The sequence below is a fragment of the Mesoplodon densirostris genome, chromosome 10, assembly GCF_025265405.1.
Source record: "Mesoplodon densirostris isolate mMesDen1 chromosome 10, mMesDen1 primary haplotype, whole genome shotgun sequence".
In the NCBI taxonomy this organism is placed as follows: Eukaryota; Metazoa; Chordata; class Mammalia; order Artiodactyla; family Ziphiidae; genus Mesoplodon; species Mesoplodon densirostris.
In genome coordinates, this window is record NC_082670.1 from 40,243,359 (window position 1) to 40,261,941 (window position 18,583).

The 18,583-nt window shown below is 57.8% G+C and overlaps 1 protein-coding gene across 3 annotated transcripts in view; it reads left to right on the plus strand.

Annotated features, from left to right (window-relative positions):
• Positions 1 to 18,583, plus strand: part of GRM4 (glutamate metabotropic receptor 4) — a 102,082-nt gene that overhangs the window by 27,923 nt on the left and 55,576 nt on the right. For 2 of the 3 annotated variants that reach the window (XM_060109691.1, XM_060109692.1), the window contains exon 2: positions 10,536 to 10,752. In XM_060109691.1, the coding sequence (XP_059965674.1) occupies positions 10,536 to 10,752 (217 nt within the window). Of the gene's footprint in view, positions 1 to 825; positions 912 to 10,516; positions 10,753 to 18,583 lie in introns of those variants that run through there. The other variant, XM_060109693.1, reaches the window with a different exon arrangement.

The window sequence follows — 18,583 nt, forward strand, 5'->3', positions numbered from 1 at the left end:
GGTGAAGTGTCAGACCATGTGAGAATCAGAACTCGGTCGTCTCTGTCACCTTGGCAAGGCCCCAAGGCTCTGAGCCTCGGTTTCCTCACCTGTCTAAGGTGCTTGGGACCCTGCTGAGCTTGTCCTCAGGCTGGCTGTGTGGAGGCAATGAAGTGGCTCCTGCGTTTATTGAGCCAAGTTCTGTGCCAGTCATCCGAGGACACAGTGGGGAATAAAAAAAGGCCCCTGGATTCATGGAGCTGATGTTTTAGGGGGAGGCGGATAATAAATGAAATAAGCAAGTAAATCTAGAGCATGTTAGAAAGTGATCATTATTATGGGGAGAATCAAAGCAAGGGAGGTGGAGATGGGGTGCAGGAGAGGGACGCTGGATTGGTATTAAATAGGGTGGTCTGAGAAGGTGATGTTTGAGTAGTCTTGAAGGGAAGGATGTGAGAGAGCGAGCCACATGGGTCTCTGGGGAGACCTGGGGGAAGAGCAGTCAGGCAGCGGGAACAGCCAGTGCAAAGGCCCTGAGGCAGAGTGTGCCTGGCATGTTCAAGGGAACAGCAAGAAGGCCAGTGTGCCTGGAGCCACGTGAGCAAGGCCAGGATGGTAGCTGGAGATGAAGTCAGAGGTAATGTGTTGAAAGTGCTTTGTTAAAATGCCAAGTGTTGTTGATCATTTTGACAGATGGCCCTAAGCTGAGCAGTAAAGGGCGTTTTATTAGCACCCAGCAGGGGCTCCCAGAAGAAGGCTGGTGTGTGAGTTTCTCAGGAAGAGGGGAGACCTGTTATCTCTCCTGTCTTCTGCCACCTTAAAGATTTCAGTCCTTCCACCTGCAAGATGATACGAACTCTTCCCATACTATTTCCCCATTACGATGCCAGCAGGAAAAAGATGCCCCTTGTGACTGTGGGGCCGTGCTGTGGGTGGGAGGTAGGTGAGGGTCCTGGTGAGGGGCCCTGACCTGGGCAGTGGGGCCCTGGTGACAGTGGAGGGACCTACACATGCTGGCTGTGCCTGGGGCCTTGGGGGGAATCAGGGGCCATGAACCCACTCTCTGGCAGCCATGGGTGGGGTTGGTGACCCTAATTAAAAGCTTGGATCCAAAAGGCTTGATGATGGAATTTCTAATTAAATCAATTTCATCTCGTCTGGGAGACCGAGGTTTGCATATGATAAGCATGAAATTAATAATTATGTTCAGAAATTAGCTGTTGCTCAAAGCAGAGCCATTTACACAACCCTCTGGGGCCCCTGGCCCCCACCCCTGCCCGATCCTTTGTGACGGGGACAGATGGACCACTTCAGCCCATAGTGTGATAGCCAGGAGCGGAGGTGGTGGCTGAGCACAGAGGGGTGATAGGGCTGGCTCTCTGTGGCTGCTGCGGCCACAGTTGATGTGGGCGGCCCTCCTTGTCACTGGAGGCTACTGCCGTCACCCTCAGATTCTGTGTGTGTGTGTGTGTACGTTACGTGTATGTGTAGGCCCACTTGTGAAGTGGGGAGGCTGAAGTTTTACCTGACAGTAAAATGGGCTCTGGAGCTCATCCCTCTGGGTTCAGATCATAGCTCAATCACTAGCTGTGTGCCCTTGCACAAGTTACTTAATGTCTCTGTACCTAAGTTTTGGGAAAATGGGGAGAATAAGTGGGCCCACTTCATATACAGTTATTGTAAGTTTAAAGGTGTTAGTCCTATAAAACCACTTTGCACAGTTCTTGGCACACAGTAAGCACTCAATAAATGCTCATTCTCAGGATGACGATGATTACATCTGTACGTGTGTGTGTGTGTGTGTGTGTGTGTGTGTGTGTGAATTTAATTCAGTTCAGCCCAAGCCAGCCTGTGATGGGTGTGAACCAGACACATCCAGGCTCTTGAAGTGGAGGTAAATAAGACCCATTCCTTGCTCTCCTGGAGTGAGAGCTTACGCCCCCTGTGTCTGTCAGCATCAGGAGGAGGTGCTGCAAGAACAAACAGCCCCCGCATCTCTGTGGCTTAAAATATGTAAACTGAACACTTGTTATGTTACATGTCCACATGATTTGGCTGAGTGCTTTGCCCACCTCCTCAGGGACCAGGCTGGCCTGGAACATTGCTGGTCACAGTAGCAGGGGGAACATGTACCCTGTAGGGTCTCACAATGGAAATGAGATGCTCTGGCCTCGAAATGGTAGCATTTTCTGCTCCCAGCTCAGTGGCCAGAACATGGCAGGTGGCCCCGGCCAAGCATACGGGGCAGGTGGTTGGATTTTGCCAGATGCCAGGAGGTCAGGGAGCTGGAAGTGTCTCTAAGGACCAGCACCCATGTTAGTCACTTGCGGGCTCACTTAATGTCATCTCTCCTGCTGGAATGTCAGCTCCATGAAAGCGGGGATTGGTCTCTGTGTGTTTGCCCCAGTGCCAAAGATTGTGCAAGGTGCTTAGTAGGTGCTCAGGGAAGCACTGAGTGAGTGAATTCATGATAGAATCAACAGAGTTTCTGAGGTGTATGGGTGGGCTGGGAGCCTGTGGGGGGAGGGGAGGCTGGTGGCCACAGGGTGGCCCAGGCGAAGGGACCACATGGCTTTGTGGGTAGATTTCACTGTCTTTTAAGATAGCACTTGCAGCTTTGGAGACTGATGTCCATTTCTCGGTCAAGGAGGGGAAAGACTGCTGGCCTGAGGGGCCTGTGTGACTCGGGCAGAGGAGGACACCCCATCTCCGGGCCTGGGGAGGGGGCAGAGCTGGGGAGGCCGAGTGCCCTGGGCAGCAAGAGGGGCAGAAGGCCTAGTCAGGGCTCCCAGGGTGGGCTGGGCAGGCTGATGGACTGTGCTGGGGCAGAGGTCGGCGGGCCCAGGCCAGGCCGGGGCACATGGCCCGGCCCCCAGTGACCCGGTGCTTGGGGTCCGGAGCTGGCGGCTGGGCTGTGTCTGCAGGGTAGTGTGATCTGATTGATGACAGCGTCCCGAAGTGAGTCGCCCCGGGCTGTCCTGGCCTGCATTCCCACAGGGTCTGTGGGAAAGTGGCCGGTGGCCCCCAAATGGCCCAGTGGGTTGGGGGGAAGGTGGTTGTTGAGGGGAAAGACCCCATCGTGTGGCTGGGATGAGGCCCAGGGCAGCTGGCAGACCGTCCTTCCATCTAGGGCCCATCCCAGCCCTTCCACAGACCACGCTGACCACAGACCACCCAGACGCCAGCCCAGCCCCCCTGCCCAGGGCATCCCCCACTTTCCAGGCTTTGGAAGCCTGCTTCTCTGCTCTTGAACCCTGGGGTCCCTCTCAAGGGTCGGGCTGGGTCAGGACTGAGGGCAGGTGCCCCTCTGCGTGCTGGGTCCCCCCACTGCACCCCCCTCTGCCGTACCCCAATTCCTTCACCTGACTGCCCTTCCCAGCTGCCTTGAACTCCCCCTGACCCCCCTCTCTGCACCGCCCCATTTCTCCTCTTCAATCTGTCTACACCCTCGACCCACCCTGCCAGCCTCTGCTCTCTCCTCAGGACCCACAGTCTGACTCTCCCTGCAGTGAATCCCTGTTGCCCCCAACCCGGCACCTTCAGCCTGGAGGCATTTCACTCCGAGGACCTCCTCCCCCCACCCCCCCAGCAGACTGGTTCTCTGAAGGTGGGTTATTTATTTATTTTTTAAAAATAAATTTATTTACTTATTTTTGGCTGTGTTGGGTCTTCGTTTGCGGGTTTTCTCTAGTTACGGTGAGCGGGGTGCTACTCTTCTCTGCGGTGCACAGGCTTCTCATTGCGATGGCTTCTCTTGTTGCAGAGCACGTGCTCTAGGCACTCAGGCTTCAGTAGTTGTGGCGCACGGGCTTAGTTGCTCCGCAGCATGTGGGATCTTCCCGGACCAGGGCTCGAACTTGTGTTCTCTGTGTTGGCAGGCGGATTCTTAACCACTGCGCCACCAGGGAAGCCCAGAAGATGGGTTATTTAAATCCGTGTCTTTAGCACCTGGCTGAGAGGAGGTGGTCGCTGATCCACAAGGGTATGGGGGGTGCCTACTGTGTGCCTGGCTCTCAGTGAGTTGCCCTCCTGGCCCCGAGGCCCCGGGGAGGGAGAGAGGTGGGCTGGCAGCACCTCTGCTCCTCCCGGGCACCGTCTCTGCAGCAGAGGGTGCGTGGCTCAGGCCGTGAGAGGGGTCGGGTGGGAGACGACGGCGCCCCAGGCCTTTGGAAGCTGGCCTTCTGCCCTCTCGCCGGCTCTCTGAACCATACATTCCTGCCCGAGCAGCTTTCATGTACCTAAAACCTGGCTGGCTGCCTTTTATCTGCAAAGAAAACAGCCGATGCTGAGAGCTGGGCAGTCGAGGCCTCATGCAGCCAGGATCAGAAGGGCAAGGAGCAGGCAGCCACCCCGGGGTCTCACCTGCCCCATGCAGGGTCCTCTGCTCCCCGAGTGAGAGGGGCTGCGCCAGGCAGGTGGGGGTCCTGGGGTCTGCCTGGGTCCCGGCCTGGGTCGGGCTGGTGGCCAGAGGGGGCTTCAGGATCCCGGCCTCAATCTGTGGCTGCCCGGCCTGGCTTGTGGGTGGAACAGAAAGAGCAGAGTCAGTTGGGAGGGTGTGCAGGGTCTGAGGCCAGGACTGGGGGACGGTGAACAGAGAGGCAGGGGAGCTGGGTCTGTGCCTTGTTTCTGATTTCTCCTGGCTCTGATACTCAGAGGGCACTTTCATCTGTCCGAGCCTCAGTTTCCTCATCTGAAAAATGGGCACAACAGTCCCAGTCTTGCCTCCCTCTCTAATAATATCTAGTATTTGCTGAGGACCCCCATGTGCTGGGCACAGTTTTCAGCCCTGTGTGTGTTCTCACTAATGCAGTCCTCTCTGTTGTTTCTGTGACTGCTTTATAGGCGTGGAAACTGAGGCCCAGAGAGGCTGCCTGCTTGCCTAAGGTGGCACAGCTGGATGGCAAAGCTGGGTGGCACAGCCCTGGGCAGGTTGATTCCAGAGAGTGCTGAGGCAAGGGTTAGGGAAGAGGAGGGAGGAGGAGGGGCTTTTAAACACTCACACTCACAGGAAGAGGGTTGGGATTCCTGTCAGGTGGCCCTAGGTGTCCGTGGTGATGGCCCTGGACATCCAGCTGCTTGGCTCGGGGTTCCCCAGGCCTTGCACAGGTCAGGGTGGGGGTTTCACCCCTGACTGTTGTGAACAAAACCCTGGCCTTGACAAAGCCCTGGCCTTCAGAGGCTGTGGGGACTGGGCCCTTGGGGCACTCAGATGTTGGGCAGCTTGCTTATCCCCCGACACTCCTCTGGATGGGGTGGGATGGGGACCGGCCACTCTCAGGGGGTCCTCAGATTCTGCTGGTTGGGGAGCCAGTGACCCAGAGCCTGAGCTATTGGCACCTGGGGCGCCACCTGCATCCCAGCCAGTGTCTCTGTGCCCCGGGGGGTGTTTGGGGCTGCTGGCCAGGCCTGGAGCAGGTTCAGAACAGATTCAGGTTGGAACACACAGATACACATGCATGTACATGCTTACGCACACGTGCATACATGTACATCCACGTGTTCCCTCTGCCTAAAAAGCCCTCCTTCCAATACCTACGGGCTGCCTCCTTCACCCCCTTGGGGTCTTGACTCAAATGTCACCCTGCCAGAGGGGCTTCCCTACGCCTTCTCCCTAACAGTCCCCTGAACTCCCCTGATTTCTTTTTTTCTCCTGGGCCCCATCCCCATCTAGCAGCCCTGCATCGCCTTTCCATCGCCTGCCCCTGTCTACATGGGGTGCCCCACGGGGCAGTGTCCACCGCCTACCCCTGCTCTCAGAGCTGTGCCTGGCAGGTCGTTGGCGCTCGGTGACTATTGGTAAGAGGAATAAATCAACGAGTGTGCTGTGTGCTCAGGGCATGTTGCCCCAGCATGTGCTCGCACGTGCTCATGTCACACAAACACACATGTGCTTGACATTCATCTTCATTGTTGCTCAAGCCCGGAAGCAGCTTTTGTCTTTCCCATGTGGCAGGGACCTCCTTGTCACTCCAGAAGCCAGAGAGAGAGAGAGAGAGAGAGAGGGAGGGAGAGAGAGTGTTTATTCATGTATTTCCCCCTTCAGTCACTCACCCCTTTCGTACTTTTGTAAGCATGAGGCTCTGCTGGGTGCCAGCTGCAGACACACTGTGTGCCACTCATGGCATTCCACCTGCCTCCTCCCCAGGCTGTCCCCCAGATGCAGTGAGTGTTGGGTTTAGGGGTGGGATGAGCCCAGTTCCCCTCGGTGTGTCCCCAGCAGCCTTGCCCAGCACAACGCGGGGCGCCTCAGAGCGCTTGTTGAATTGATAAGTTGGCCAAATACGTAACACCTGGGAGGACGGGGAGGATGTGCTCGGTGCCCCTGGAGCAGCCCGACTTGGTGCTGTGGGAGGTCTGAGCAGGCTCTCTGGACGATGAAGGCTCCTGGGGGGCTGCTTGGAGGAGGTGGCACTTGAGCTGGGCCTTGATGCACCAGGAAGATTTGGATGTGGGGGGATGAGGTCTTGGGCTTTGTGGGCAGAGGAAGGCAGGTAGAGAGGAAAGAGAAACAGGCGAACAGATGGCCCCAGAGGAGGACAGCCGTCATTGGTCAGGGCTGCTGGAGTCTGACTTCTTGCTGACTCTTGTCCCATGAGGGTGCAATAGGAAGGTGTAGCAGCCCCAGCACCTGGAAGAGTGCCCAGCACACAGTTGGTGCTCTAACTGTTGGGTGACAGCAAGAGGGAGGCAGAGAGGGAGGAGCTGGCCGGGGGACAGGATGGGCATGGCTGTTGTGAAGGAGAGGAATGTTTTCTGAGGAGAATGTTAATCCAGCGCCTCCCTCCCTCTCGGCTGGGCTGCGGGGACAGTGAGAGCTGCGGAGATGCCAGAGCCCCACTGGGGCCAGGTTCTCACAACCCCCCTGCCCATGGGGTCCCCAGGGCGGTCCTTGCCTCTGCCCCTCCACTCCAGGCTGGGGTGGGGACGGGAGGGAGGGGAGCTTGGGGGGACCTGCCAGCCCCAGGAGGTGTCCCCACTAAGCAATAACTCTGTGGCTACAGGGAGAGAGCTGGGGGTGGGAGGGGGAGGCACCAGGGACAGTCCTAGAGGGTAAAAGCAGAGAGAGAGCTGCCAGGAGGAAGTGCGGGGGGAGGGATAATAACCCATATCAGAGCTAACCCCTGAGTGCTGACTGCCCGCCAGGCGCTGCCCCTAGCACCTCCTGTGAGTTCCCACACATGACCCTCACAACCTTATGAGAAAGGGATTGGAATTATTCCCATTTTGCAGAGGAGGAAACTGAGGCCCAGAGAGGTGAAGTAACCTGCCCCAGGTTTCCCAGCCGGTGCATGGCAGACCTGGGATTTGAACCTGAGCAGTTTAACTCCCAAATCACTGCTTCAGGCCATCCTCTTGGGCACCTCAGGAGGGCCTGGAGCTGAGGAGGGAGCCTGCAGGGGGCGGGGTAGGAGGAGCTGGCGGAGGCGATGCTGGCTTGTTCCCTGGACCCTGTTCAGGAAGCTGACTCTACTCCTCCGCAACCCTCATCACCTCGGGGCAGGGCCCCTGTTCCAGGATCTCAGGAATGGTTGGGGGCAGCGCGGGGGCCCCCACTGGGCTTCAGAACTCAGAGGCCCTGAGCACTCCTGCAGGCTGGCACACACACACACCTGCAGGAGCCCCATGCTTGCCCCTCCCACCCTTTATGGGAATGAGGGTGTGCAGGGGGCAGGGTCGGCGCCTGGGTCTGAAGCCGGCTGACGCAGGCTGAGCTCACTGGCGGAGGCTCTGAGTCCCGGGACCTGGACAGCCACCTGTCCATCCGCTATCCCTGCCCAGGCCGAGTGCCCGGATGAGAGGGGAGGGGGGAGGTGGCTTGGAAGGAGGACCGAGGGATGAGAAGTTGCCTCGTGTGAGCTGCTCTGGCCCGTTCTGCCACCAGCCCCGTTCTGCTGCCCCTCCTCTGAGCGGGCACTTTTGACTCCGGCCCTATGGCCCTGTGTTGGGAGAACACATCAGAAGTAGGAGAGAAGCTGCTTCTAATCAGGAGGCGAGTGGATTTCTGGGTGTGTGATTAGGGCTGGCAGAGGTGAGCTGGCAAACAAAGAAACACGGCCATCTTCTCTCAGGGACCTGCTGTGGTGGCCCTGCATCTCCATTGCCAGCTCCAGATTCAGGGCGCTTCTCTTCAGAGGGATGACCCCAAGGGTGACATTTATTTTGTTCTGTTTTACTGTCAACAATTTTAAATGTAGGCATTTCAGACACGCACAGAAGTACAACAAACAGGGCAGTGTACCTTCATGTCCACACCAGTCAACAGTTGTCAGCTCTTGGCCAGTGTTATTTCTTCTTCGCGTTCCCACAGCAATTCTTTTGAAGCAAACCCCAGACCTCATCATATCACTTCATGCCTAAATATTTTAGTACCTATCTCTGAAATGGTGGGTCTCAACTGGGGACAGTTTTGTCTCCCGGGGGACATTTGGCAATGTCTAGAGACATTTTTGGTTGTCGCAACTTGGGGAGGGGTGTGCTACTGGCATCTAGTGGGTAGGGGACAAGGGCGCGGCTAAACATCCTACAAGGTGCAGGACAGCCCGCCAACAAAGAATCACACCCCACTCCCCTCCACAAGCGTTAACAGTGCTGAGGTGGGGAAACCGCGCTCTAAGAGCTAGGGACTCAAAAACCAGCCAGCCAACCGCAGCTATAATACCATCATCAGACCTTAAAAATAACAATACTCTTTGAATGAATCATCAAATGTCCAACCAGAGTCCGCATTGTAGCGGGTGCTGCTTTCATGCTAAGTGCCCTCCAGGGCCGAGAGGACTGGGCTAGTTTTCAGACACTGTTGACTCAGGCAGGCAGAGGGACGCATGTGCTCTGGGACATTCCAGTGAGGTTTGCTTTCTAAACACGTGCTGTATTTGCGTGGTTCTACGTGGAAAACATACAGAGAGTCTAAGGTGGAAGGTCCTGCCCAACCCCACCTCTAGCCCCTGGCTGTCTCCCGGGAGGCAGCTTTGCCCCTGTTTAGTTTCAGAGCAGGTTGAGTACATACCCCAGTGGAAGGTGGACCCCCCCCACTGTCCCTGGGGATAGGCACACCCTAGGCAGAGGCCAGGTGGGCAAACCCATGTGCAGGGGGCTCCCGGAGTCCTCTGGCTCCCAGGATATTTTCTCACCCTCAGTTGCCATGTGGACTAAAATTCTGGCCATTAATTTTTTTCTGCCAGGATTGAATCTTAATTATTCCTTAGGGGGAATCAGTCTTCGATTTGACATCAGCCCAGATCAGTATGCCCAGCCCTTCACCCTGTCACCGTGGACGACTGAGAGCAGGGTAAAGGGCACACAGGAAGGGTACATGGCAATGTGGACCAAGGCAGGGGGTGGAGAGCACGGGCCACGGGCCGGTCCTGGGGAGCCGGGGCAGACGAGAGCCCTGTGAGGAGGGCACCCGGGATGTGGGCGGGGGGAAGGTGGGGGAGGCTCAGGAGGGTCCACACGACCCCTTTCACGTCCCTTCTGGATGTTGGATGTCAACCACAGGAGGAAGGGCAGCTTGAGAGCTCCGTGTCCCACCTTTGCCTGGGGGGCCAGGTGGGAGGTGTGAGGGCAGGAAGGTGCCCTGTGACTGGGGGAGCCGGGCTGGGGCCAGGAGGCCCGGAGTCTGCCATTGAGAGGCTGTGGCACCGGGTGGGCCCTGTGTCCCAGGCTGCGGAGAGAGGGTTTCCCGGAGGCCCCAGTCTCTCTGGCCTTCTGGGATTCAATCTGTGGGGTGGGGCGAGGGCTGCGGGAATTGGAAGCTGGGCTCTGTCCCCTCTGAGCTGGGCAGGAGGAAGGAGCCTGGGCCCAGAGGGAGCTGTGGGGATGGGGTCTGCTGGGTGGTGACAAGAAAGGCTGCCTGGGGGCAGGGAGTGGACCAGATAAACCCTCAGGCCCCTCTTACCACCCTCATCCCCACCCCATCCCCATTCCCACTCCATCCCTGGGCCAACCATCTGGCGATTCTCTCCAGCTGGGATGTTCCAGCTCTTTACGTAAATTGAGGCACCCAGAGGATCCCGTGGTGTGTGTGTGTGTGTGTGTGTGTGTGTGTGTGTGTTAGCACGTGCATGTATGTGTGTACAGGCATGTGCGTTATCCCCTAGGACTCTGGGGTGTGTACGTGTGTGTTATTGAGGGACCACCGGTCACAAGACCCAGGTGAGGTGGGCTGGGAGACTTTCTAGAGGAGGGCTTGTTGCTGACATGCCTCTCACTTCTCCTGCTGGGAGTACGGAGAGGCCTGGGGAGAGACGGGAGCAGGGGAACTGAGTGGGGGTGGGAGGCATTGGGACCCTGGGTAGAGCCAGGGGCGGGGCTGACCAACCATTTGCCCACCCTCTCTGGGCTTCAGCTTCCTCCTCTGTCAAGTGAGGCTGGGACCTATTCAGCCCATGTCAAGGGGTCTCCCCCAGGACGAGAGGAGGCGGTGCCCATTGGAAGGGCTGGGGGGGGTGGTCCCAAGGCCATGGGATGGGAGGCAAGTTGGGGTGTAGGGGCTGGTGCTGGCCAGGCAGGGTGAGGTGCCAGCCGCCCCCATCAGTGGCCCCTCTCGCCCCCAGATCCCCCAGATCAGCTACGCCTCCACAGCCCCCGACCTGAGTGACAACAGCCGCTACGACTTCTTCTCCCGTGTGGTGCCCTCGGACACGTACCAGGCCCAGGCCATGGTGGACATCGTCCGTGCCCTCAAGTGGAACTACGTGTCCACGCTAGCCTCGGAGGGCAGCTACGGTGAGAGTGGCGTGGAGGCCTTCATCCAGAAGTCCCGTGAGGACGGTGAGTCCGGCGCCTGCCTTCAGGGTCGTGCTTGGGGACGGGGGGATGTCACAGCGTGGTGGCCGAGCACTGCTCGCGAGCCGCTCCCTGGGTTCTGCCTTGGGCTCTCCTGCCCCGGGCCACCCCCTCATGGGCCTGAGTCTCTCCTCTGAGCCTGTGGCCTTGTGGGTGGGTGGCTGGGTGACTGCTGGGGGCTGAGGGTGGATGTGAATGACTTTTGTGGACATGGCTGGGCAGACGGAGGGACTGTCAATATTCCCAGCATGGGAGCTGATGGAACATCCCCTGTTCTCAGGCAGAGAGGAGGAGAAAGAGGTGGGGATGGAGGTGGGCTTGTTCAGTGGGGTCTCAGGGACACAGGAGCCAGAGGCCAACTAGCAGCTTCTTGGAGCAAGAATTTGTTTGAGGGACTGGGAATTCAGAATCCTTAAACTTGGGCCGTGTGGTGAGGGGCAGGGGCTGCGGTGGGGCTGTGCCGGCCTCAGGGAAGTAGGTGCCCTGTGGGTGGGATTCGGGGAAGGGTGGGAAAGTGACTTGCTCTCCTCGGATCCTCCCCACTTACCACAGGCCCCCTTGCCCCGCCGAGCTCACTGCGTTCCTGAATTGCCATCCTTAAAGTGATAAAGCTTCTAGATATCAGCAAGCAAGGAGAGGCTAAGCAAGCAAGGGTTACCTCCACGGCAGGCCCAGACCTGGGCCTCTGGCCGGTCCTTTCCGATGGTCACACTGAGGCAGGACAGCCTGCGTGGGACTGTGTGTGTGTGGGCGTCCAGGGCAGCAGACAGGCCCCTGGGTTGGGGGCTCCACCTGGGCTGGTGAGCCCTGCCAAGCTGATTCAGAGCTGTGGGGGCCAAGGCACGGCTCCCGTGCTGCGTGGGGCATGGAGGGAAGCAGGGAGGCCCTTCCGCCCCGGGCGGACCCTCCGCCCCGCAGACGGGGCCCCTCTGCCTCCTCTCCTGGCCTCTCCCAAGGCCCCGTCTCTAAATAGCTCACTGTGGCGCCCTCGACCTTGGGGGATGGCGTCTCTATATTTATACCCGGAGAGCCCCGGAACTCTAATTGCTTTTCCTAAGGACCACAGAGTGTCCAGAGGCTGGCGTTGGTAACACCCTGTGGGCATAATCCTGCTATAAATCTCAGACAAGCCCCTTTAATTGTACAGCCGAAGCAGCTCGGGTGCTTGTAACCTGGCGGTGAGGGCAGCGGGGTGGTGGAAGTGGGGCAGTGCTGACTAACGGCTGCGGCTCCAGCAGCTGGGCCCCCGCGGAAGGAAGCAGGGGGTGGACAGACCCCATTCCCACCTGCAGGCAGGCTGGGCAGTGTCAGACCCCAGCCCCCCCGCCCCCCACAACTGCCCACAAATCCTTTCTTTCTTTGCTCAGACTTGGGTACCTTTGCACTGGCTCCACCCATCCTGCTCTGCAGGCTCCTCTCCTCCCTGATGGCTTGAGTCCTTCCCCAAACAAGCCCACTGCCTTTCTGATTCAGGTGCGACCTCTGTTGGATTTGGGGACCAAAGTGCTGGATGGGGGCAGGGACAGAGGTCCAGAATCTTAGTGTTCAGCTGTGTTTGGTCCCTGCCATAGGGACCTGGAAGCCACCCCCTGTACTCAACATAGCCTTCCCTATGCCGCTGGCACATGCTGAACCCCTGTTTATACCGGGTGTTCTGGGTAATCTGCCCTACCAGATGAAGCAGGTACCCCCGTTTTCCAGGGAAGGAAGCTGAGGCTCAGAGACACCAAATAATTGGCACCAGGCCACAGAGCAAGTTAGAGGTGGAGAAGGGACTTGAATCCAGGCGAGCTGGCTCCAGGACTAGAGGTCTTAACTGCTTTGTATTTTTTTCTTTTTTTTTTTTGCGGTACGCGGGCCTCTCACTGCTGTGGCCTCTCCCGTTGCGGAGCACAGGCTCTGGACGCGCAGGCTCAGAGGCCGTGGCTCACGGGCCCAGCCGCTCCGCAGCATGTGGGATCCTCCTGGACCAGGACACGAACCCGTGTCCCCTGCATCGGCAGGCGGACTCTCAACCACTGGGCCACCAGGGAAGCCCAACTGCTTTGTATTTTTGTCACTCTGTCTTCTGCCCATTTCCCACTACAGTAACTGAGACCCATGTGGACCAGTCCTGTGCAAGGGATGGGGGTGTGACAGTCACATGTGCACGCACACAAACACACACACACACACACACACACACACACTTGGCCTGGAGGGACACATGCTGATGTGTTAAGCGTGGGAGAGGCATGGGATTGGGGTGAGGTCAGGGCATTGCGTTTTGGCTGAAGCTAAGGCTACTGTTTGAATTTTCTGCAAGCATCTAATCAGGCATTGAGTAGTTAGAAAATAGAAAGTCTACTCAAGATGTTTAAAAGGACCCCTAGAAAAATAAGAGAACTAGCTTCTCTGCCTGGGCCCAGCACAGGGGCCCAGCTGTGCCCTGCCGCCTGCACTCCTTCCCATTGCTGAGGGTCTGGCCTCCCACCTGGCCGGACCTCCCTCGTCCGCAGACCCCCTGGCAGGGTGTGCAGCCCCGGGGCCCTGGCTGGGCAGCTAGGTCTTCCCGCCCCACCTGCTAAATGAAATTTGATTTGGAGAACCATCTTTAGGCAAATGAAAAGAAAAGGAGAGAGAAAGCCACGCTCCAACTGCCCAAATTGAAATCAGAATTGAGCGGCCAGTAGAAGGGGGCTGCTGTACCTTTTGCCTAATTCCTGTGAAAGATTAAAGATGTCTTTGGCTGTATATCGTATTGATTCATCCTCTGAAGTATAAATCATCTTTGCGTTGCTCAGAGGAGTGCCAGGGAGTGGGGAGGACGGGAGGGTGCGCTCTCCAGGCTGAGGGTGTACATCAGAGCCCTGGTGAGAGCTCAGCCAGCAAGTCCTGGGTGCCTCCTGTGTGCTGGGCTCTGATGGGTCCTTCAGGGAGCATAAATATGGCCTTTTTATAGATGAGGAAACCGAGGCCAGAGAGGGTAGGTCACTTTCCCAAGGCTACACAGCCAGAACGTGGAGGAGCTGAGATTGGAACCCAGCTCCACCCTCTGGGTGGGGAGCTCCTGGGTAGCACCCAGCCCTATTGGGCCGTTGGCCCAGGGCTTAGAGAAAGCCCTGGCGCTGCACTTTCCAGTCCCCATCAGCAGTGCCCTCCCACCTCAACCACTTGGTCATGTGGATCATGCCCTGAGCCAGCCTATGGCCCTTGACTGAACCCTGCACTGTGCCAGGCAGCCTCACTGCACTTTCATGAATCCTGATGACAATCTTGTGGGCCCAGTGTTTTGTCCCCCTTTTACAGATGAGGAAACTGAGGCTCAGAGGGGTGAAGTGGCTGGCCCAGGCTCACACATTGAGGTGTTGGAGCAGGACGTGGAGCCAGGCTGTCAGACCTAGGCCCTTTACCCCACGCTATCCGTCTCCCCCAGCTTATATCACAGAGATGGCAGTGCATGGTTAAGGAACAGGCCTCGACAGACAGACCTGGGCTCCGACTCAGCCACTTACTGGCCACGTGATTCTGGGAAAGTCACTCAGCCTCTCTCGGTTTTGGTTTCCTCATCTGCGAAATGGGGACGAAACTGGTTGTTATCAGAATGAAACGTGCTCCCGGCCCATGGAGGTAGGCGCTCAGGAACACACATTGGAGGGTTATTATTAGGGGTCTGGCTGCCTGGGCCCCAGCCCTCCCTGGTGCCAGCCGCTCTTGGGGAGGCCCGGGGAGTGATGGAAGGCCCGAGGGGGTGGTGCTGGGCCCTGCGTGGGGCCACAGGCAGTGTCCAAGGACAGGATAAGGGACAAAATCACAGGAGCCCAGGCCAGCCTGCTTGCCCTGGTGTCTGCAGCAGGTCGTGGGCATGTGTGTGCTTTTGTGAGGTGTCGGGCGCATCCCCCATCTGTGTGTGTGCGCTGCCTTCTGGCTGCAGGGCTCCCCATCTCCCTGCCAGGCAGAAGCTGCCCAAGGGAAAGGCTAGGGACACAACCAGGCCTGGGATCAGGTACGTAGAGCAGGCCCTGCCTGGGCTCTAGAGATAGTGTGAGTGAGTCACCCTTGGAGGGAGATGAAGGCTAGAGGGGGTGAAACAGCTGGGGCCCCGCCCTCGGTGCCTCCCACCACTGTCCTGGGCGCTCTCGGGGGTTGGGGTCTGGAGTATGAACTTGTATACCCCCACAGCCTTTCCGTATCAGTGGCGCCTTGTGTGAGCCTCAGTTTACTTGCACTAGTGCTCCGTTTCAGATGAGGACAACCAAGGCTCAGGGAAGTCAAGGGGCCTCTCTAAGACCACAAGGGAGTGTCGAGTGTCAGAGCCCAGGGCTCCTGTGTGGGTGACAGGACAATGGATAATATTAGTAGGTAACATTTATGGAGCCCTCCTGTGGACCAGACCCCATTTTATGTGCTTCATACCTGTTAACTCATTTGTCTTTCAAGACAACTCCATTATACAGATGGCAATACTGAGGCTCAGGGGAGTCCCTGAGGCCACACAGCTGGAAAGTAGCAGGAGTGGGATTTGAATCCAGCATGGCCTCCTGATCTCTGGTGCATGTCATAGGAAGGACACACAGGTCAGCTCTGGGCAGGGGCATCTCCATGGGGCCCCCTTGGGAGTTTGGTGATTCCAGCACCCTGGGCACATCTAGGCCTGTACTCCTAGGGTGAGCATGGGAGGGCCTTTCTGGGTGTGGCGGGAAGGGATGTGGGAGCCTTAGGCCTGCTCCTTGAAGGATGTCCTGTCCCTCGCATGGTGGAAAATTTAAAGCCTCATCTCCCTGCTGTGTCCCCGCATCCCCCATTGGTATTCCGGAGATGTTGGTGAGTCAAGCTGTTGCCGGTCTGACCTCCAGCTCCAACTCCCAGGGCTGAGTGTCAGACTTGCATTTAGATGGGCCTGTCCGCGCGGCAGAGTGGCAGGGCTGGCAGCTGGAGGCCCAAGGCTGGGGCACCTCATCCCTCTGGCTCTGTGACATCTCTAGACTCAACTTCTCCAGCTGTAAACAGAGGCTCCAAGGGGAGGGGGGAGGAGCTGGCCAGCTGGAAAGAGCTGTGCCACCCGGAGGGGCTGGCACTGCTCATCTTTCTGGGAGACCAGAGAGGAGAGAGGTTTGCCCCAGGGCACCCCCGGGATCCAGAAGCTCCCCTTTCTGCTGCCTCCCCTCCCGGACCTTGTCTCCTTCCACGCCCCTCTCAGGCTCTTCTCCAGTCACACCAGCCTCCTCACGGCTCCTCTAACACTCCAGGCACAAGCCCACCTCAGGGCCTTTGCACTGGCTGCTCCCTCTGCCCAGAAAGCTCTGTCCCTGGCTGTCCATGTGGCTGCATTCTCAGTGCATTCAGCTGCCTTCCCAGGGGTCCCCTCTTCAGAGGGGCCTCTCTGACCACTGCGTCCCCAGTCCACTACTCTCCATTCCATGCTCCCTGCTCTGTTTTTCTTTATAGCAATTGACAAGTACATTTTTATTTGTTTATGGTCCATGACAGCAGAGATTTTTTGTCTGTTTTGTTCTCTGGCACCTCCCCAGCCTCTAGCACAGTCCCTGGCACACAGTGGTTGCTCAGTAAATGTTTGTGGGATGGGTGATCATGAAATCCAGCCACCTACTCACTTCTTTAGCCCTTCTTCCCATCCTAGGCCTGAAAGGTTGCTCTCCCAGTCTATAGAAGGGCAGACTGAGGCTGACAGAGCACGGACTTCTGGGGTCAGGCTGCCCTGGGACCCTGCCCTCCCCTCTGAGCTCCTGGCTGCCCCCAACCCTATCCTGACTCATGGAGGACAGGTATCCTTTCCACCGCAGCGCCTGCCTTGGGATGCTTTGTTCTGAGGTGCTGCCTGCCCCAGAGGGCAGGAACGGGAAGAGACTCAGCCTTCCAGACCCCGCTTGAGTCTCCCACTGTCCTGGACTTCATGGATTTATTTCACATCCACTGGGTACCCAGCCCCTGCGCGAGGGGAGGAGAGAGGCAGTGGGCTCTGCCAGCTCTCAGCGGGCGTGGGAAGAGCAGTGCCCAGCCAGACCTGGCACCCTGCCCTCCTGCAGGAGGTGCCCAGGAGAATTTGGCTTGATAATTGAATGAAGGGATGTGATGACGCATGTGTTGAGGTGAAGAGATAAACTCCAGGGTTGCAAGGGGCCCAGCCCATCAAGATGGGCAGTCCAGCAGGGCTTGGAGGAGGGGTACTTGGACAAGTGGAGAGGAAGGAAGGGGTGTGCCAGGTGGGGGAACAGCGTGAGCACAGCCTGGAGGAAGGAGGGAGCAGGCAGATGGGACCCCAGTGAGGGGCCTGGCCTGGTCCTAGTAGCCGTGGAATGGAGACCCATGTGAGATGGAGCGGAGCGGTTTCTTTCAGGTCAACCCTTCATTTAACAGTTTCTTGGCACTTGGGGTTGTTGTGTTCACCTGCCACGTCCAAGTTACTTAGGGCCCTGGGGAGTCTTCTCTGCCTATCACGGCTCAGTGCCAAGGCCCCTCCTCCCTGCAGACTTGCTTACCCAGGGAGGCATGTGATCTTCCCCTAGGCTGGCCTCCTGGGAACTCCAGTCATACCCGCCCCAGTGCCTGTTGAATTTCCCCTCTTCCTCTTCCACTTGACTGGGCCCCTTGAGGCCGTGGAAGGCAGGACCCCCTTGGCTCTGTGTCCTTCGCCGTCCCTCGCACACAGTGGGGCCTCAATAGATGTTTGTAGGATGAACACATGACCAGCCCTGTGCCCTTGGGCACGTCATTGCCCTTCTGGGGCCTCCGTCTCTCATCTGTGACAGGAGTGGGCACGTCACCTCATCTGCAGGATCCAGCTCTGACATCTGGCAGGCTGGGTCCTCCTAGCCCAAGGCCGCTGATTCCAGGCATCCTTCTCGTAAGCAAAGGCTCATCATGGGGGCACTTCAGGCTTGGTCTTTTGGTTCAGGGATGAGTGGGTCCAACTGTATGGGGACAGAGCCTGGCGCATGCGACCTTCTCACCCTCAGTCAGGTGAAATGTGGTTGAGATTAGCTGACGGGGCAGGGCGCTGGAAGCAGGGAGGCGTCCTGCCACTGGCTTTGGGTTGGTGTATAAGAGAACAGGGTGGCTTGTAGCATCTTCTTGAGGGGAGACCTCTGGGCCTCACAGCCCAGGGACCCTCAGCCCTGCCCACTGACCATGCATTTTCCAAGAATGTGGGAGGGGAGTGGACCCCACCCCGGAGCCAGTCCCCACCATTCTAGCTTATCAACCAGGCTGCCCCCAACTTGAGACAAATTGCATCTTCCTCTCCCTTGGTTTGCTGCCCGTCACTGCTCTGTGGGTGGAAATTCAGTGGCCTTGGTATGGGCATCCCCTGCCAAGCTGTGAGGCCCACCACGTGCCAGCGGGTCTCCGGGATGCTCTGGGAGATTGGCAAGGTGCTGGCATCAGTGTGACTGCTCAGTGATTACCCAGCCAGTCTCTGTCCCGCTTTGAAGGTGAACCCTGAGCTATCTGGCCTGCTGTGGGGACTTCGCCCGTCCGCTCTAATTTCTCTGCCCTCCTGGCCTTCAGTGCGGTGCTGGCACCTCTTGATTTTGTGAGTCCCGTGGGTTGGGTGTCATCAGGCCACTTTTCCTCTCTCTCTGACTCATCTCTGATGTGTTCGCCCTGGCCTATCACGATGGGGACATGCTCCCATCTGAGTTTGCCTCTGAGCTTGACGGGATTGACAGGAGGAAGGAGACAGAATGCACACTGAGCCCTTTTTGCTCTGAGTTTGCATCCCTTCCCTCTTGGACAGGAAGCAACATTTTCTTTCACCAGGCTTCTTTGTGGAACATGTTTGAAGATTTCTTCCAGGTCTAAAAATGTTTTCCTTTGC